The sequence below is a fragment of the Callospermophilus lateralis genome, chromosome 2, assembly GCF_048772815.1.
Source record: "Callospermophilus lateralis isolate mCalLat2 chromosome 2, mCalLat2.hap1, whole genome shotgun sequence".
Taxonomy (NCBI): Eukaryota; Metazoa; Chordata; class Mammalia; order Rodentia; family Sciuridae; genus Callospermophilus; species Callospermophilus lateralis.
Window position 1 is genome coordinate 160,466,006 of NC_135306.1, and position 21,610 is coordinate 160,487,615.

At 37.9% G+C, this 21,610-nt stretch overlaps 1 protein-coding gene across 2 annotated transcripts; it reads right to left on the reverse strand.

Moving 5' to 3' along the window:
• Positions 1-14,175: 14,175 nt before the first annotated feature.
• Positions 14,176-19,846, reverse strand: Zbed5 (zinc finger BED-type containing 5). 2 transcript variants are annotated; one of them, XM_076846894.1, is made up of 3 exons: positions 19,647-19,846; positions 17,860-17,975; positions 14,176-16,556 (listed from the first exon to the last, which is right to left on the reverse strand). In XM_076846894.1, the coding sequence occupies exon 3, from the start codon at positions 16,348-16,350 to the stop codon at positions 14,347-14,349; it is 2,004 nt and encodes a 667-aa protein (XP_076703009.1). In that variant the 5' UTR covers positions 16,351-16,556; positions 17,860-17,975; positions 19,647-19,846; the 3' UTR covers positions 14,176-14,346. The 2 variants fall into 2 exon arrangements, with proteins under 2 accessions (XP_076703009.1, XP_076703008.1); XM_076846893.2 differs by having other exon boundaries at positions 14,176-17,975.
• Between the last annotated feature and the right edge of the window lie 1,764 nt (positions 19,847-21,610).

The window sequence follows — 21,610 nt, forward strand, 5'->3', positions numbered from 1 at the left end:
CACTATTAACATTCTGGGCCAAATAATCTTTTAGTTATAGGAGCCTGTTCTGTGTATTGTAGGATATTTAGCAGCATCCCTGGCCTCTATCCACTAACTGCAGTAGAACATTTCCCACAGTTGTGACAATGAAAAATGTCTTCCACCATTACCAAATGTCTACTGAAAGACCAAAATTATCTTCTTTCCCAGCCGAGAACCTATGCATTAGACACTGCCACAACGTTGGGCCTGACTGATGGCAGAGGGATGTTCAACAATGTAGGAGAGATTCAATAGCCAAAGATGGGTCAATCTATAGTGATGATAAAATAAGTAGCTGCATCAAGACTACATGTTATGGTGTCTAAAAGGGGGTTCTTGGATTCCAGAATGCTGAGGCAATAACTGCCTTTCAGAGTGAGGCACATAGGGGTATTTTGTCCTTGAGACTAAATATCATGGATAGAGATAAGACAGCTATTTCTGGGCCAAGTAGTTGAAGATAATTCCATACTAAATCTCACTCAAAGGGAAGATGAAAAGCTATTCAAGTAAGTATTTAATCAGGAAATTTGAGGTGCAATTGTGTCAACATGTAGTAAATATTGTGTTGATACACAGGAGATGATCCATGAATGAGCTGGGGCAAGTAGAAACAAGAGATGTGAAACTTTACTTCCTCTGACTTTGGGTTTATTTGTATTATGGGGCCGGATTAGATAAATTCTTATGTTCTTTCCAACTTCAGAGTTATATGTACGAGATAGGAGAAGACATTTTTATAATAATATGTACTACTTTTTGAGTGTGTGCTATGTGGCAGGTAATTTCATATATTTTAACTCTCACAAAAGATTTATGAGGAACGTATTTTCCTCATAGTACAGTTAAGGTTTAGAGGGATAAATAACTTACCCAAAGTTATATAGCTAGTAAGCAAATAAGCCAAAATTCAAATGCAAATTTATCCCAGATTCTTGATATTTCTAGTCAGCATACTATATGATAAGAAAGGAAATGATGTGAAGCAAATTTTCATTTCAATAAAGGGTTAGGATGGAGGCAATGAGTAGGGTCTGACTGAAAGGACTGTATAACGACCAGTCTTTACTCTGATGCACAAAGATTCCTAGTAAATGTAGGGTATCCTAACCATGAATAAAAATTTATCTTGTTTTTAAAGAAATCTCAATCTAACATAGACATTACAACTAACAATTCTATAGTACAATAACAATTCTTGATATAAACAAAATATTATGAGAGCTGTGGGTTAATGTTATGAGAATATTATGGAAGCCCAACCCCTTTCCAAGTTGCAAAAGTTGGAAAGCTAACAAGTGACACTTCCTAGACTTCCTTTCCATTAGGATTCCAGAGTTCAGTTCAATGTATCTTGTAAGAAACGAATTCAGAACTAACACAAGAGAGGAAAGATGCACGTGTGGATTTGTCAGAGGTGATGTGTGTTGTGTCTGGAGTTGGCGGTTTCCTATAGCATCAGTAGCAGAGGTAATGTGGTTGTGTGGTGAGCAAAAATGGCAGTAGGTTTCTGCAACAATTGTATTGAGTTTTTCTAATCATGGTAGAAATAGAGTGGTTGTGAACACTAGGGGTTGTTCTGAGGTGTTGGTCTAAGAGCTTGCTCCTTTTGTCTTTTTAGTGGTAAGCATCTAGCTTTTTTCCTTAAATTCCTTTTTGCCTAAACTGGATTATCTGCTATGCAGCTGAACTCTGATTGATGCAGTAATAAGAAAAGTTATAAGCAATCAAATTTCTAGGAAATATAAATGTGGGACCAGTTTTCTGAACTAATTGTATATGGAAGCGAGAATTTGATTACTATTAGAAGAAGCAAGTGGTTAATGATACACAGTGGAGAAACAGTTGTGGGGCTGGAGTTGTAGCTCAGTGGTAGAATGCTTGCCTAGAATGTGTGAGGCACTGGGTTTGATCCTTAGCAACACATAAAAATAAATAAAGGTATTGTGTCCATCGACAACTAAAAAAAAAAATTATCATCTATGAACTGCCAAGCTAGTAAAATGTAAGACAGAGACCATCTTTGCTATCACATGGAAGGAGTCTTCCTGGAAATAAACACAACAGAGAATGATATAGTCAAGAGTAGAGATTCTTTCTAATATAATTTGAGTCCCTGGATCTAGATCAATTCAGAAAAATTTCAGTTATGTATAAAAACATATTCTCTTTTTGCTCTAAAGATTATTACCTTTGGTTATCTGGAATGAAGTACCTATTAAAGGCAATTCTTTGGTGGACCAACTTGTTGCAGTGATAGGTCATTGTGGAAGGTACAAGGAGCACAAGGGTCAGGGTTTTGCTGATTGCTTCTAACTGTATTAATTGTGCTAAAAAAAGCTTAAAGAAAATTGTAGACTCCAGATTTCAAATTCTTAGTTCAGGGCATGTTCAGAAAACCAGGGTTTTATTCTGATTTTCCTAAAAAAATTCCTTGTCTCTATAGCTACAGGTCTAACACACCAAAAACTTGAAGCAAAATTTGATTTAGAAGAATGATGAATTATGACTAAGGTAGAATTAATAGTATTACTTAATCTCCAATGTGGAAGTTAGGGCATTGACTAGAAATGAGAAGACTCCAAATATGGCATTCTATGTTCCTCAAATCCTTTGTCCCTTACTTACAGAAGTAGTCTCCTTTGTCCCCTGATAAGATTGTCTTTTCACTTTTTTTGAAAACTCTACTGTGATCTTATAAAACTAGTCTCCAAGAAGGCCTCAGTAATCTCCAACTCCTAGTAATAAATGTCTGTGTATATTCCCCTCCTGAATAGGGTAGACCTGTGTAACCTATAGATATTGCAAAAATGATGGTGTGTGACTCATGAAGCTAGGTTGTAAGAGATATTGTGCCGCAGTCTCTGGCTGGGCACAAATCACGAGTCTCCACACAGCTTGTAGATTCAAACAGCAATTCTTTATTCCCGAACTCACACCGGCCGTCTACAAACACGTTCTGGGGGAATCCAGGTTCTCTGCCCAAATCCAATCCACCCAAATCCACTCCTGCCTAAATCCACACCGCATGGGCTTCTGTCTCTCAAAAAATACTGTCTGACCCTAAGCACTCAAGAGGAACTCAGCAGCAGGATACGCCCTATTCCAAAAGATGAACACCCTAATCTCCTATTACTAAACCACCCTATTCTAAAGGGGAAACACCCTACTCTCCTATTATGCTAAATTGCCCTATTCTAAAGGGGGAACACCCTAAACACGGATCCTGCCCTGGTCCTTGAGCAAGGTCACCTTTCAGAAGTCCTTCCACTAGACAGCATGGGAGTAAGCTGGCAAGGAATTTGTCATACCTACTTGGCTGATGGCTCCCAGCAATATTGCAGTTTTTGTCTCGTACTCTCTTCAATCTGGGAAAAGTCAGATGATGCCATGTCATGTAGTATTTACTACAGAGAAATCCACATGATAAGGAACTGAGGCCCTCAGCTAATAATCAGCACTAACTTACTAGATATGTGAGTGAGAAATCTTGGAATTAGATCCTACAGCCTTCTGCTGACTGTGTCCCTAGCTGATTTCTTAATATCAACCTCATGAGTGAACTTATGCCAGAACTGCCCAGCTATAGAATTCCAGATTCCAGATCTAAAGAAACTGAGATAATGCTTATAATCTTCCATTGCTAACTTTTGGGTAATTTGCTGCACAATAGAAGATAAATACAGGCCCCACCTTGCACAGGGACATCAAATTTCCCCCTCTACCCTACTTTTCAATGACTGCCTATATATAAATTGAGTCAGACCACAGGATGCTCTAGGGAATTACATAATAAATCTGTGAAGAGAAGGTTTACTTGCCCCCCAAATGACAAGATTTGTTAAATTACAGAAGCCAAATGCTAGGGATATGCATAGGAAGAGACTCCAAGGGTGCAAGATCAGAGAAAGAACATAATTTTAGATTGTGATGAATTGGTTGATATGAGAACACTTACTAGAAATTTTGGAGTCATACTAGTTACTAGTTTGGGTAGCTAGGAGTGTTCTAGATGTGTTGATTAATTAAAAACTAGACTCAATTGGTGACTAAAACTGAGTTAGTTGCCAGAATTTCTTGGTATAATGTTGAAAACAAATTCCAATGTTCTCAGAAGAAAGCAACATTGAAGTGTTTTTTTTTTTTTATTTTTTATTTTATTTTTTTTAAGATCATCTACTCCTGTATACCCAAATGGCCTAGAGCACATTCTCTTCATATCATAGCATGAAGAAACAGATTGGTAAGGATGATACATGAATCCCTAAACATTACTGTAATGGCTGTAATGTGCTAGCATTGAAATGGCTTTCTAATTTAAGGATGGTGAAGGATCTTGAGGTGGCAGAGGTCAGGTAGCAGAACATAACTGCCATCATCATGTTGTACATGATTACCAAGTAGGGTTAGAATGGAAGATCAAAGTTTTGATCTATAGATCTTTGGTGGTGGCTAATTGATCAGTTTCTAGGACCAGAAAAATAGTTTGGATCTATAATACCCACTAAAAGCTCTTGTGTTGAAGGCTTAAAATCTCAAGGCAGCAATGTTCAGAAATAGGGCTTATGGAAAGTGATTGGATCATGAGGGCTCTGATCTAATCAATGGGTTGGTTCATTGATAGGTTCCTAATTGAGTGGTCTATTAGGATGTGGGGCCTAGTTGGAGAAAGTATGTCACCATGGGTGTGTCCTCAAAGGGTGTCTCTTGTCCCTGGCCCCTTCTCTTAACCCAATTTCTCTTATTCCTGGCTTTCCGTGAGGTAAGCAGCTTGGTTCCACCACCCCTTCCACCATAATGTACTGCCTCACCACAGGTCAAAAACAATGAATCCAGTTAACCATGGACTGAAACCTATGAAACTGTAAGCCAAAATAAATCCTGCCTCCTCTAAATTGATTTTCTCAGTTATTTTGTCACAGTGATGGAAAGCTGTGTAACAGATAGCTCATTAGGACTTAAATATTTATACAAATGAATAAACTCTAAGCTGGGAAAACAGAGGCCAGACTGTGGATATTATTAAGCGTAAAAGCCCTCAACCATTTTTTAGTCTTGGGAAGTTCAGACTCTGAGGCCCTTGAGTACAGAATATTCTATATACTTTAAAGAAAGGAGCTTTTGATTATGATATGTACATCTTTTTCTCAGCCTTCCCTCAAAGGGATATATAGTTATTTGCTAGGGTAAACCAAACATGGGGAATGGAAACATTTTTCTCTTTAAAGGGATTATTAGACAATAGTACTAATCCCTGGTTGCCCAGAATAACATACTCACAAGACTCACTAGAGTCTTACTGTATAGTATATCTCATCATCCAGAAGCAGTTGGTCTTAAGAACTCTTAAATGGCCTTTTAAATACTCAGTTCCAATGCCAACAGGGAGGGAACACTTTGCAAAATTAGGTGTTGCCCTATCATAGCAAATTAGAGTCTGAGGGCAAATATGGCCCACATCCTGTTTTGTATAGCTTTTAAGAATGGTTTTTACACTTTTCAAGGGTTGTAAACAAAAAAAAAAAAAACATATGTTATGTGGCCCTTAAGCCTGGAATATTTGCTACCTGGCCCTTTATAGAAAAGAAGTCTTCCAACTCCTATCCTACAGCATTATGTGTAGGGAACCAATAACCAACATAAAATGCTATTTTTCTTTTATCTGTAATTTATCAGCTGGGAAACCCAGAAGTGAGATGAATACCTCCACTGATCCACTCATAATATGTTTTGCTTTCTATTTCCCACAACTTTGAGCTTTGCCTATTTAAAGGTCTTTGTATCCAAGGAAGGAATACTCTCCCCAGAGAACCCAAGAATGGTTTTACTTAACTGGAAGTTTTCTTCTATTATTTGGTTATTTTGGACTTTTCATAACATTGGAACAATAGAAGGAAAAACAGGTTACTGCACAGGCTTGATATCAGGGAAATATGATTGCTGCTATATATTCAGCACAAAGATGAGGAAGTCTTAAACCTAGGAGATACTTCAGATCATCTCCTTGTATTGCTAAGTTCAGTGGCAAATGTTAAAAGGACCACAGGAACCTATTAAAACAGAACATCAAGAACTCAAAATTTCTCAAGTTTGAGGATCACCACATCACACGGAAACTTTAACCAGCTGAAGATATTGAGAAAAAGAATATGAAGAGATGAAAGGACATAGTAAACAGTGGCACCAAGACCAATTATAGAAATAAAGATACAATAGTTATTCATTTTCTTTTTTTCTATTTTGCATTTATCTGTGTACATTAATCATTCCCGTTGACTTGTTTTGCATCCTTGTTTATATAAGGCATATTAATAATTTGGTTAATGGTATTGTGCTTATGTTAATCGATTAATTTTGATGATTACACTGTACTTATGTAAGTTGATAACAGGGGAAGCTGGGTGAAAGGTATTTTTGCAACTTTTGTTAGGTGAAAATTTATTTCAAAATAAAGTTTAAAAACCTAGCATAATTGTTATAAAAACATAAAATATAATTTAGAAATACATATTACAAAGTGATGGAATTTTAGATGCAAATTGTAATAAAAAATAGATACACTTATGTAATGCTTGATCATTTTAAAAAATGCAAATGGCATTAAATATAAATTATGCTAGAGTAATACCAAGAATTTTTCTTTTATCACTTATTCAATTATTCCCTCCCCCAAATTCTTGTCTCTCTTTAGAACTATGAAAGAGACATTAGTTTCTGGATCTATAGTCTCTAAAATCATATTCCCCCAATCCTTGTTCTTTTTGGAATAATTTTTTCAGCTTACTTTTGCAGTTTTGCTAATTTGCACTTCATCAAAGTCCATTTGTTGTTTCATTCATCTTTTAATTTTTTAATTTTCACAATCTTTAACTGGTTCTTTTTCATAAGTTAGTTCTCCTTTCATGATGCAATATTCTCTCACATTCCTCTGGGGATATTCTGTATAAGAATTAAATTAAAATTACATTTAAGGTCCTTAGAACAATGCCTGACACCATACCAGTATGCACTAAATAAATATAATTTCTAAGATCCTCCTCTGTTTACTCTAATAACTGGTTTCTTGGGTGTTAGTCTTTTGTTTGTTGATTGGTATTACCTTTTCATGATATTAGTCTTCTTTGGGTATTTTTTTTTTTTTTTTTTTTTTTACCAGGGATTGAACCACTAAGCCACATCCTCAGCCCTTTTTTTGTATTTTATTTAGAGATAGGGTCTTACTGAGTTGCTTAGGGCCTTGCTAAATTGTTGAGGCTAGCTTTGAACCTTCTCAGCCTCCCAAGCTGCTGGGATTATAAGTGTGCGTCACTGCGCCTGGCTTTGATTTTGTTTTTGTGTTGGTATTTCCTATTCTATGTCATGATACCATTTCTGTTCAACATAGTTTGCTCTAGTAATTGTAAGGGAAGAATAAAATATAATCTTGGATAGGGTATGCCACTGGCTAGTGTTGTAGGTATGAAGTTAGGTTTCCTTTCCTGGACATAGCCTTCTGGGTTACTGCCTGGCTTATCTGCCCCAACTTTCCAGTCACTGTGCTAGCAAGGGACAAATACCTTTCTGGGGTACCCTTGGTTTTGAAGAGAGTGAATGGGGAAAGAAACCAATTGAACTAGAAGTTTCAAATCCCATTCTCCAACAGTTACCCTTTATTTTAGGACATATGTACTCCCTCCATTCTCACACCCCAACTCCATGTTTCTATCACTGCTGGTCCTGAAGTCTGACTGCTGTTTTGCCAATCAGATCTCATCTGTCCCCTATATTGCAGAAAATACTCAAAATTTCAAATTTGCTAGGAATCAGCTTAGGCTCCAATAATCTTGGACCATGCTAAATTATGTTGTTATATGGGTATATAACAATGAATCCCAGTATTATGTATAATTATAATGTACCAATTACAAATATGGGAAAATAAATACATAAAAGCAACACTGCCCACCCCTGCAAAAAAAAAAAAAAAATCTTGGGCGATACTTTTCTTTTTTTCTTAAAACAACTCAGTGCCATAATAACCTGATACACTCAGATCCATGGTTCAAGTCTCAATGCATTTTTTTTTTCCTGAACAAATTCTTCATTAACACACTTCTTTCACTATATTTCTTCTCTGAACTTTATACAGTTCCATGTATAAATACATACATCTTTATTGTTATTTACAAATGTTTATGTTCTTCCCCATCCAAATGTGAATAAATTAACAAAAAGATATACTCCCCAAAGGCCCATTAGTAATACTGGTGTGGCTACCAAGTTGTTTCCTTTACATAATCTTGCTGAGAAGTAATTTCTTTGTATAATTTCTTAAAAATGAAAATTCTATATTGCCAAAATGTGGAAGTTATTATACAGACCAAGAATAAAAATGGTTTACCTTGACCTATCTATAAAGAAAATAATTAGGATGAACTATCCTATGAAAAACAATTAGAATGCAGATGGCTTATTCTGTCCTTGAGAAAAAGACTTATAACATTTTAGAAGAATTCTAGGAAAGTTTATTCTAGGAAACTTTATGCTGACAGAATATCATTCCTATGTATTTACCAGAACAGATGAAAAATAAAATAAAAAGAATAGATGGAAACACTGTGGGTTTTGTTGGCAGATTATGACATGAAATCCCAGGTTTGCTACTCATTAGCTTTGTAAAACTGAATCAGCAATTTGTACATTCTCAGCCTGTAGGAGATGCCTTCTAAAATGGCTCACAATGACTTCTGTCCCTGGTATTCATGCCTTTGTGTAATACACTCCCTCCTAATATGGGTTAGTTACTGTGCTTTTTGTGTGTGTGGTGCTGGTGTTTGAACCAGGGCCTTATGCATGCTAGGCAAGCACTCTACCAACTGAGCTATATCCCAGCCCTGTGACTTACTTTTAATGAATAGCATATAACAAAACTGATGGCATGTCAACTCCAAAATTAGGTTACAAAAGATTGACTTCAGTCTGTCATTCTTCGACTTGCTCAATTTGATAGAGCCAGCTGAGATGTTGTGAGCTGCCTACAGAAGTCCATGTGTCAAGGAATTTCCAACAGCTTGTGAGACACTAAATTTTGTGGGCAGGAGTGAGCTTAGAAGAACATCCTTTGTTAGTGGAGCCTCGAAATGACTGCACTTCTGGCCAACACTTTCGTTAAAGCTCATGAGACTATGAAGCAAAATCTGAACTAAGCTGCATCTGATTCCTGACCTATAGAAACAATGAGATAATAACTGTTGATGATTTAAAGTCACTAGGTTTTAGGGTAATTTGTTATGTAATAGATGACTAAAGCCTTAGTTTTCTTATCTCTAAAATGGGGCTGATAGCTACTCTGAATGACTCATGCTTTCCATCCTGAAGTGAGAGGCTTTGACTGGTCACTATATTTTGTAGTGACCTGGACATTGTCCCAGTTCAGGAAGTTGAGGGCGTGTCTTCAGATGTAGTCATGTCACCCATGGGGTTCAGCTACACTCACCTATCCCTCTGTAATACCACCCCTTTGCCCTATTTGGGATAGAATGTTTCATGGAAATGCCCTTTGTGTCTCCCCTTCTCTTGCTCTGGCTTTGGGTGTGGCCTTCCTAGATGTCAGTCAACCTGTTGACAGCAGACATCATGAAGCTAGACTCAGCCCCCTGAAACCTGACTCCTTGCCTCATTTGAATGGTTTCTCCTCAATAAAAGGGTTCAGCATGTGCTCTCTCTTTCTGTGGACCCTTAAGGTCAGAGGAGCTGTCACAGGACCCAAAGAAAAAGATATCTCTGTCTCTTGTGTGATTATTTCACACAGCCCAGTTCACCTGGAGTGACCCTGAGTGTTTTAGTCATGAGGAATGTGACAGCCTACCTCATAGAGTTGCTGTCATAATTAAATAATATCTGGCACCAATATATGGTCAAAAAGAAAAAAGGATATTATTACCCAAGTTAACATGATCTCTATCAAGCAATGTTGTGTTATAACACTGTTGGTATTAAAATAATGATTTTTAGTAATGAGATAGCACATTACATAATAATTTTACATAATAGGATTTCTTGTCTCAGAGAAGGCCTGTGAGTAAAACAGAATAAAATATTCTTAAAACAGATGAAGAAACTTAAGCAATGAAGATACTTCAGTACCTTGTACAAGTCTCCACAATTAGAAAGTATGAGAGCTGAGATTCAATCCTAGACCTTTTCACATCACTGTAATGCTGGACATTTGACATTTTAGTAAACAACTATTAGGTATCAGACATTATTCTAGGCCTGGAGAATACAGAGGCAAAGAAATTCGATATCCCTGCCCTCTTGAAGCTTATATTCGCTTTTATACTCTATTATAAAATTGGAAAAATGAATTTAAACATCATTAATTAAATCTTTCTTACGTGTAGTATGGATTTGTTTTTGGATATTTAATAATGCAGAAATGCATTACTCTATCATCAACTTTGTCTTGATTTGAGTCCATTTCGCTCACAGTGATGTTATATAAGACAGAGGCACAGCTGGGTTTCAGTAATTCATTGGCTAAATTCAAGACCACTATATTAAGATGATTTTGCCTACGGTAGTAGGAAACCCAACTTAAATTTTCTTAATAAAGGGCATTTACTGCCTATGTAACAACAACAACAATAAAGGCAAGGCAGTAACCGATTGTTCTGGTATCTCATTAATTTTTTGGGTTGCCCTCTTATGTGTTGGCTTTATCCATAGGCTGGCAGCTAGGGAGCTGCAATATTCCAGCTCTTACACACATAGGATATTTATCTCTTCCTCAGAATGAAGAAACACCTTTTGAAAGCCCCCCTAAATTGTCCTTGCTTTTTACTGGCCTGTATCAGGTCACCTGCTATTCCTGTGACCAGAGCAATACAATACCTTAATAGGCTTAGATCCAGGTTCTGAACAATTTTCTGTAAAGGCAATGGCATATACTCAATCAATGTTTAACAGGGGCTATAAGCCAAGAATGGATCATGAAATTAATTTCTGGGGCCTAACCATCATTAAAAAAGTTACATAGTATGTAAAATTCGAAATTAAACGTAAGGTTAGTAGTTTATTATTAGTGTACACGCACACACTTGGGTCAAAATGTAGTGTTTCTTTTTGTGGATTTGGTAAAAAACCAGTTTGAAACTACTGCCTCAAGGGTCTCATGCTCCACTGACTGAGCTAGCTGGGCCTAATGAAAGTTCTATTTCAAATAACTGAGCATGTATCGTCACTGTAATCTTCAGTTGTATAAATATTGATCTTATGGATAAAAACTTTTAAGAGTTCATTCTAGTTCAATCCCTTTCATTTACTAAATGAAGAAACTAAGGCCTAGAAAGGGAAATGAACTTATCTAAGGCATTAATTAGTTGCAGAATACAAATCTCTTGACACCCACTTTAGAATTCTTTCCATTGTACTCATTAACAGTGCCGCTATACCAACTTTAAAAAACGAAATAAGCATAGATAAGTTCCAGAGGCACTTAGGTTTACATAGCTGATGGATTCTTGGCAACAGGGGAGATTAAATAAATGTTGACTTTGAAATCCATGATAGACAAAGTCTAGTTAATCACTGCCTTTTCTGTTTAAGTAAAGCTAGGGGTCATGTTAATTTTCATAATAAAGTATGAATTATATCTCACCTTAATACTTTACTTTTTAAGCTAAGATATAAAATTCACTAAGTACCTTTCACAATTAGATATTTGTGAAGTTTTACAAATGACCCAAAGAAGCCTTAGCTACCGAGAACTTATGAGTGTTATTATTATGTGCAGTGGGGTAAGGAAAGTTGAACAAAAAAAACATATTCATTAAAGCCAATTACTTGAAATACAGGGAATAAGGTTAGAGTCCTTTGGGCTTGGGCACATCAGAACTTTACTGTTTCATTGATAGGCAAGGAGGGTAGCTATCACTTGAGGGTGCCTCAAGAATATCAGTTAGACCCAAATAGCTCTTCTATTATTCAGTGAAATTTCTCTCATTTCTTCTTTAATAGTAGTTCTTGTGTGAAAGGTTTTCAGAGAATTCCTGCAATCTCCAGTTAGAAGCTCTAGTGTCAGTCTTGGGGATGCTGTCTGGCAGAAGGGTAACCAAAGGACTGTTAGTAGGATGGCAGTGCTGCTTACTTTGCTTTTTATAGAAGAGAAAGCCAATTCTGAAGGGCAGGTTATGTTAAACATAACCTGAAAAGAATATTGTTTCTGGATTCTATCATGGTAACTATACTAGGTTACTTTAGATAGTGGCTATCAGGAAGTAGACTTACCTATCATACAGCAGGTACCAGACCCACCTTTAGGTGCTAAAACCCTGTTCTTACTAGCCTCACAAGCCATAGGAAAGTCCTGGAAAATTATAAACAAGTGGAATTGGCATCAAAGTTGGGTAGCATCAGCAATATCTAGTAATGGATGGCAGGATCCCAATTGTGAAATTGGATTTAAGTGCAGGAATCTATAGAATCCCAGAGGAGGATGTTAGAAGAAAAAGGTTGGAACATAAGAGAGCTCATCTTAAGAGGATAACATCCTGAATAGAGGATACTGTCTATCTAATCAAGAGCTCAGGTTCCGCAGTTGCATGGAGTCTAGTGATCAGACTTCAGGTCTGAGCCAGATAGACATGGCACTGAACAAACTTCTCAATCTAGGGCATATTTAATTCTGGAGTTAGTACATAAACAGTATTGTATGTATGAGCAGTTATGATGTACCTTTCTGGGGAATTTACTTGATAGTAATTTAATCCATATTCTTACATGAAAATAGGCACTCATATAATTTATACATGAAAATGACATTCATGTCTATCAAAAATTAGATAGCTAATTTTGGATGAATTCAGAAGAAAACAGATTTCAAAAAAAATTCAGATTTTAGTAGGGAGTTTTAGGTTATACACCCAAGTCACTCTTTGATGGTATCAGAAAAGTCTGCAAGGTAATGACTGAAAAAAATTCCATCTTTGAAAAGACTTATTTTAAACTAAATTTCATTTACTGTGTGACCTTGGGTAAGTCCAAAATTACCTAAATCCCAAGGATTGTAAAGATTACTGATAATATACAAAGCCCCTACTAAAGCACCTGACAAGTAAAAAGGTATTTATTTAATAAGGTGACAGGGAAAAAGCCTGGGCTAGAAATGTTTAATCTTATTGCCTTGGTCAGGATAGGTCCTATGGCCAGGGAAACTGTTGAGTCTCTAGAGAATAAAAACTCAGATTAGAAGGGTGAAGTGAGTCAAATTTAACTGGAACATAGTTAGATGTGGTGAAGAAGTAACACAAGTTGTACACTTACTCCTGATCACCCACTGTAGGAGTTTTATATATAGTCTCATCCAATCTTCATAATAATCTTCAAAAGAGACAATTATAACCTTATAGATAACTGAGGTTCAAGAAAGTTCAGAATGTTGTAGTCAGCTGGTTAAATAGTGGAGTAGGCTAGGTTTCAATAAGAGAGGTTAAATAAATAATGGCTCTTGACCACTGGAGCAACACAAAATATTTAACATTCAGATGGTGGGCCTGTGTTGTATCATGTGATAGGGGAAAAGTAGTCCAGACAGCAGGAGCCTTTTATAGTATTACAAGAATAAACTGATAAGGAGTTAAAGTTTAATCATCTACAAGTACTATACAGAAAAGTCTCATTAATTTAGAATACAGTATATGGAATTTGCAATAATCTATTTGGAACTGGAAACAAAATATCTGAAAATATTCTCCCTACTTCTTTTCCTCTTCCTCAATGGTGCAGCTTGATTCACATAACTATGACATTCTTCAGTGACTTTTGCATAATGACCACACCGAACTCTAGTTAACAGAATAACTGAAAACAAAAACAAAACTAGAGTAGCACTGCATACTGAAAAGCAAATAGGAGTCTATCAGAAAGCAAGATGGAGATGAAATAGTTTTTTTAGACCTGATAACATGCAACAGTGTGATTTGTTTAAAGAGTGGCAAGATATTCCATGGGGCTAGAGAGTTGCAAAGAAAGCATGGCTAGAAAAATGGGTAGGGATGAGATAGATCCTGAGGGGGTATGTTATTATGAGGAACTGGAATTTTATCTTGTGGACCATCATTTCCCAGTTAAGACCAGAGATATCCTTGAGATTACAATGTCAAAAAAAAAAAAAAAAAGCCAACAAGTACGTTTATTTTTTGATTCTTTAGTTTTCTTAACATCTATGTAGTATAAAAAATCTTGAATAACTTTATTTAAAATCTCAAATACTAGAGATGAAGTAAATCATCTTTTATTTTCATGTACATTTGGTTATCAAGGGACATGCAAAACCTTCCGATTTTAATGAGAACAGTGTTTTTGTGTCTTTTTATCACATATCCGTTTAATATTAGGTGTAATGTTACTAAGTCGGATCCGCATGTGAGGTGCAGCATCAAGTCTTTTCCTATATTTTGTTTTTGTTGCAGCATAATATGAAAACCCTGTTTCACACAGGTGCATTGTTGCAAAAGGAAGAAGTACACGAACTGCACGCCTTGCAATGCTTGGATATTCTTGAATTAGGCTACTCCAAAAATCATTTAGTGAAAGTTCACTGAAATTTTGTTTCACCTGAGAATCAGAGGTTAAATCAATTAGGCTCTCATAATCTCGTGCTACTAATGAAGCTGGTTTAACAGTTACTGTAAATGGATTTCTAACCCAAGCATTATTGTCATTTGTTACAGGAAAATATTTTAGAAGAGCAGAGCGCAAACCCCTTAGGTGCTGTACAATGGCACTGCAAATATCTTTATCAACTGTAGAATTAATTTCAGTCAAAAAGTCACTGAGCGTAGGAAAACAATCAAAGTTTTCTTCTTCTACAGATGAGGCCCAAAATTCTAATTTTCTTAACAATGATGACATTTTATCAAACACTGTAAAAACTGTCACATTTTTCCCTTGCATTGACAGATTAACCTCATTTAATTTAGTAAAAATATCTGCAAGATATGCAAGTCTTAGCAGCCAGGATGAATTTGTTATACAATCAGATAATCGAAAAGCAGAATCCATGAAAACCAGTAGTTCACGCCGAAGCTCAAAAAGCCTTACAAGAACTTTACCTCTCGAAAGCCACCTTACCTCTGTATTTAGAAGAAGTGCTGTGTGCTGGGCACCCATTTCTTCACATAAAATTTTTAGTAGTCTGGATTGATGTGGTCGAGCTTTAATATAATTGATGATTTGCACTGCTTGATCTAGCACATTTTTTAGAGATGTAGGCATTACTTTAACTGCTAGTGCATGTCGATATAATAGGCAGTGACTACTAGTGCTTTCAGGAGCCACATATTTTATCAAGGCGACAGCCTCAGCAATTTTCCCGTCTACTGCCCTAGAAGCATCACTACAAACATCGACACATTTTTCCCATTCAATTTCATGTTTTTGCATAAAACTGTTGATGCAGTTGAATATTTCTTCACCAGTAGCATTACTTTGCAAAGATTCACATAAAAGTAGGTCTTCCTCAATAGACTTATTAAACCTATAACGAATAAACACAAGCAGCACAGCAAGTCCTGAAACATCAGCTGATTCATCTAGTTGTAGTGAAAACCCATCACATATTTTCAGTCTACAAACAAGCTCTTCTTCAATATCAGCAGCCAGATCCTTAATTCTTCGAGCAACAGTACTGTTTGATAGTTGTACTGCATCTATTTTTTTACTATATTGTTCGTCAAACATTCGCATCACTACATCTTTTGCACAAGGTTTGATAAGCAATTCTCCAATAGTATGAGCCTCTCCACTCAGGGCTATATGGTAACTTACATTGTATGATGCCTCTGTAGCACTTTCATTATCTGTATTGACAATTTTAGGTGCTGGGGGTTTATTATTTTCAGGTGAATCAAGATGCTGCTTGAAAAAGCTTATATCTTTGTCTTTATATGCGGCATGTTTAGTTTCCAAATGTCTTCGAAGCTTACTAGGAGCTAAAGAGCTATTTGATAAAATTTTTTTACATAATACACACTGAGCATGAGGCGCATCTCTATTTCCAAAGTAAGTAAATCCAAAAGACAAATAACTTTCATCATATTTTCTTCTTTTTGGTTTTTTACTAAATGTTATTTTGTTGGAATTAGACATAAATTTGACCCTGGAAAGCTCACCTTCTGATTTTTTAGAAACCGAAGGCTGCAACTGTTCATCTTCACTTTGTAATATTCCAACCTTTTGATCATTTGATTCAGATACAATTTGGTAACAAAAAGATTCTACTTCTTGTTTAAGATTTCCTTGTTTCAGCAAAAGATCCATGGGCAATGAATTTGTGGTACAAAACATGGTTAATTTAGAATAAACATTGAGTATCACAAATGTGTTGAAATTATAAGACAGGATACAAAGAGGACGAGAGATGATACACAGTAACACATCAGTTAATTTGTAAATGCTGCCTATGCATCAATGCGCAGATGGAACATCACACGTTCGTTTATCAGGTGATCTCTCATGCGACTTCCTGGTGCTCTCAGGTATGGCACACCTTTCTTAAAAGGTAGATTATCACATAAAAATAAAAGCTATAGAAATGAGTTTAGTAGTATTAAACTTATATTTAAATAAATTTACATTAAAATAAACTATTAAAATTATTGCTAGTAGCAATCTTTTTATCAAAACACTTGGAATATTAACATGCTATAAAAAGCCCGAGGATTGTTGAACAAAGATATAATAGTTATTAAGATTATTTCTAAGATTGGTGAACATTTTGGAAAGGGCTGCATAGTAAATATTTTTGGTTTTGTGGGCCATAGTCTTTGTTGTACTACTCAACTCCCTAGCTGTAGCATTACTGCAGCCATAATCGATACACAAAAGAATGGGCATGGGTGTGTTCCAATAAAACTTTATGTTCAAGAACAGAGAGCACAGGCCATAATTTACCAATCCCATCTCATGGTTTATTTTGGAATCTCTTTAGTTTTACTAATGGCCTTAGATGTATCAAGTGTTGATATAATCATACATCCAAAGTCTCTCTTTAGGGCTGGCAAAAATTCTCATGAGCTATATTAAAAACATTCACTGTTCAGGGCTGGGGTTGTGGCTCAGTGGTTGAGTACTTGCCTGGCACGTGTGAGGCACTGACTGGGTTTGATTCTTGGCACAACATAAAAATAAATAAAGGCATTGTGTCTATCTACAACTTAAAACAAAACAAAACAAAAAACACTGTTGAAAGCATTGCAAGACAGAGTTCTACTGTATCCTGTATATTATGTGTTCACAATGAACTATAGACCAAAAATTAGGGATTATTTCTCTGGACTTAAAAAATTACATATATGTTTACATTATCCAACTTAAGACTCAAAGTAATGTGTGTGTGTGTGTGTGTGTGTGTATATATATATATATTTTATGGATACAATATCTTTATTTATTTTTATGTGGTGCTGAGGATTAAACCCAGTGCCTCCTATGTGCAAGACAAGCCCTCTACCACTGAGTTACAACTCCAGTCCCCAAAGTAATGTATATTTTTATTGATTATTCTGGATTCCATTATACTATAGGTGAAAACCCAACTAGGAACTAAAGAAAACGTAAACTCTCATTTTAAAAGGTTTCTTTTCATATAATAAAAAGCATAATTAAAAGAGTAATACAAACTTAAGAACCTCTAATAAATACTATTTTTTAAAGTTAAACTTTGTAACTTAAAACATACAAATTGTGTCTATAAAAATGCACCTACTTTTGATTTAAACTTTATAATCTTGGTCACAGAATAAGCCTTATAATCTCATGTTAGATCCTGAATCAAAATGCTAGTGGGTAAGATACCTGAAATGAGGAGTACTCCCTTCTGCAATCACGCTCTCCACCTTGGCAACTTGAAATGTAGACTCTTCAAAAGAATAAAATTAAGGGATGGGGTGGAAAGGGGAGTAACCAAAAGCCTAAAATGAGAAAAATTAAAATTAGACATTGCAATAAGCAGAATTAACTACAAATTTCTAAGATGAGCATTCATCACAATAAATTTTAGATCTAGGCAGTATTAACGATTCTTCATTACAATGTTGCTCTTGGACTGAAACAGAAGATGCCTAGCATCTAGCAAAGTAAAACTGTGAATATTTTCATCTTCTTTAATACTGTGGCAATTTCACCGCTCTGAAATGCTTCCCTACCCACTGACTTCAAAAAAATACATCAAAAACAAAACCACCAGCTGGAGATATAACTCAATTGGTAGAGTGCTATCCTAGCATGCATAAGGCCCTGGGTTCAATCTGCAGCACCGCCAAAAAAACAGAAACAAACAAAAAACAGCCCCTCCCCCCCCCCCCAAAAAAAAACTAGGAAAATTGAACTCAAGCAAAGCCTCTTCTTAATGTCTCTAAAATGAAGCACCAAATCTAACATGGAATTATACACAGAAGTGTTATATGAAATATACCTTTGGCTACAATTAGTTTTGTCCCCTCAACAAGCAATTTCTCAAGACAATTAAGGTTTATTGAGCAATCATTATTTACTATGTGCAAGTAGCTGTGCTCAAATTCGAATACAGATCAGTTTGTCTAATCCTCAAACGAGAGCCAGGGGCTATTAACTCCACTCTATCAACAAGGAGGTGTTAAGTATCTACTAAGTTAACACATCTTCTAAGAACCAAGAACAAAGTCCCAAAAGTTTGACTACATAGCCCACATGCCTAGCGTGTTCTTTTAATTCCCCAAGCACCAAAAAAAAAAAAAAAAAGGACCAGGAGTTGGACTCTAACTGCCAGGAAGTCAACAGCTGGAAACTGGCAGCAGCACAAAAATCCTATTTCTTATTGAAAATAAAAGCGCAGATTCTTTCAGTTTCAATTTGGATTTAGCCAGAGACCTCCGTGGAGCGGCGGGGTTATCTGGGGTTAGGATGCCTCTCCCTCGCCGTCAGAAGACACCCAAGAGCACGAAGCCTCGTTTTCATAGGAGGGCCTCATCCCTAGCTCTACAGAGGGGCTTCCCCAAAGCACCTGAGGACAAAGAATCTCTATTCCCTGGAGGAAAGTTTTCATTCCACTCCCTGAAAAGGTGGGAAAACGTCTCTCTTCCTCTGACTAGACTAACCTGACAGGTAAGGCACCCTGTCGCATCCACCCGCAGGCGGTTCCAGCTGTGAACACCCCCCTCGGGGCAGGAGAGCAGGCCAATCACAAAGGCTAGGCGGGAGTGCGTGAGGGCAGCTCTGCCGGCACCTACGTGCTTTTCTACACGGTTATCTCGACGTGTGGCCGGACCAGCCACCCTCGGCGCCTCCCTGTCACAGGTGCGCGTCGCCCGCAGACCACCCCGTCTGGGGGCGTGCTTCCTGTCCCTGCCCACCCTCGCCTCAGGACTTCTCTCGCGTCCCAGACGGTCGCCTCCGCTAACGACCACAAGAATTCGTTTTAGCATCCAACGCCTTCCCTCTACTGCCTCTCCATCTGCGCTGGAGAGAACGGCCTTGGCCGCGGCTGGGCTGCACAGCAGCGCCGCGGTCCCCAGCTGTGCCTGCGACCGCCATTTTAGACAGCTCCAGGCAGCGGCCATTTCAGAGCGCGCCGTTCAGCCGCGGTTGGCGCCTCTGCTTCTCACCTTCACCGAGGCCTGAAGGGGGTCAAGAGCCAGTCGTCGCGGACTGGAGGGAGGGGGAGGGGGCAAAAAACAAAACAGAGGAAAGAAGGACGCGGGGACGGGGTGATGCTCTCAGATCAGGGATACCGCCTATGCCACCTCCATAGAGATCCGATTCGCTGCTGGCGCGGTCCTGGTCTGAAGATAAATTTAGCACTCTGGAGCAGCCGAACCCTACGGTCTCCAGGAGCGACTCCGCCGTTGCCCAATCAGCGGCAGAGCTTCTCCCCGTCACCAATCCGCGCTGAGCAGCGGGGCGGGACTAACGGAAAGGACCAGGCTGGGTTGCGTCGCTACCCGGCCAACGCTGGGATGGTGAGATAGCGGTGCGGCCCGGCGTGAAGCGATTGTTCGCAAACTTCCCTGGCCTGCGGACGGCTCGAGCTCTAGTTTAGAATGCAGATTCCAGGGTGCAGCCAGATAGAGTTGATGACCTGTCGGACTGGAGCGGCCGGGAATCTGCATTTTCATCGGCCTGAGTCGGGGTGATTAGTGTGGATCTGCTGCGGCCCCGAGGGCGCACAGGTCTTCTCCACCGCTTTGTTCCCCTAGGCCGCGCCCCAGGCCCAGGACGTGCGCCCGCTGTCTTTTTACCTGGGTTTCCCGGAGGAATCTGGGAAGAAACTCCCCTGCTCGCTCCTCGGCCCCACACCCGACGTCGGCGTGTCGGGGCCCGGGAACAGCCGAGACAGCCAGGATGGCGGGGAGGCCCAGGTGGGCTCGGGCCTTGGGGTACTGTCCCGCTGTCCACTGTCCGCACCTCCCACTAGCGGCCGACCCTCCCTGGAATTCTCATTTTGCGGGCTGCTCTCCCGTTTTAAAAAACAGCATCGCCAAAGGCTACAGGCTGCGCTTCCATTTTCTGGGAGATTCTTGGAGCCTTGGAGCCTTTCCCAAATTGGCCTCTTGAAAGAATATGGGTTGGGGGTGGGTGGGGTTGGTAAAGTATGGTAGTGTTAACTGTGGGTTTCGTTCGCAGTGTTTTAAGCTTTCGAGGCTCCATGGAAATGACTTAATGAAAATTGGATCACAATTTTAAACACTACCTACGCGACAAAAATAGTCCTAACTTGGGGTCAAAAGCTAGGGCAGCTTCTGTTTTTCTTAATGAACTTCTTTGATATGTGATCGAACATTTTAGGTGCTGAAAGGGGCCTAACCCTAAACACAATTTTCAGAACTGCGTGGATTATTTCCTAGGATTGACATTTAGTTCCAAATGTTTTAAAGGCCTTTTCAACATGTTCATCTTGCTCTGTAGTAGGATGTCCATCTGTTATCATTATTATTTTAAAATTCCTTTTAAATTGATTCCATTTTAATGGAGATGATTTTTGAGAAGGGGGCATTATTTTACTTTGAAAGAATCTAATTTTGCCATTGCAGGAGTTATATAGCTTCAGAACAATATTGGAATGCTATATTTTTGTGTTTTATATTTAAAAAAGCCCTTTACCTGTATGCTCCCCATGTAATCCTTAGACATCTAGTTTATGTCTTCATGAATTGGGAAACCCAAAACATTAAACTGGTAGGGAAAGTAGTGTTTGAAATAAATTCAGCCAATGGGGCTGGGGATAGAGCTCAGTGGTAGAACACTTGTCTAGCATGTGTGATATGGTGGGTTCAATACCCGGTACCATCAAAAATAAAACAAATGAGCCAGGCACTCCAAATGGTAAAGTTGAATAAGTTCGACCAAAGTATAGGACTTCACTAAAATCTGAAAAGGCTGATAATTAAGGGTCTTTATTATCTAAAGACTTTTTCTTTAATTGCTTTGTAAAATTATAAAATGTTGGTTGATAAGACATAAAATATGCACAAATAGAACTCAGATCAATGATGATTATAGTTAGCATTTATTGAGTACATAATATGAGCCATTTTATACACTTTTTAATGTATTAACTTATTTACTCTTC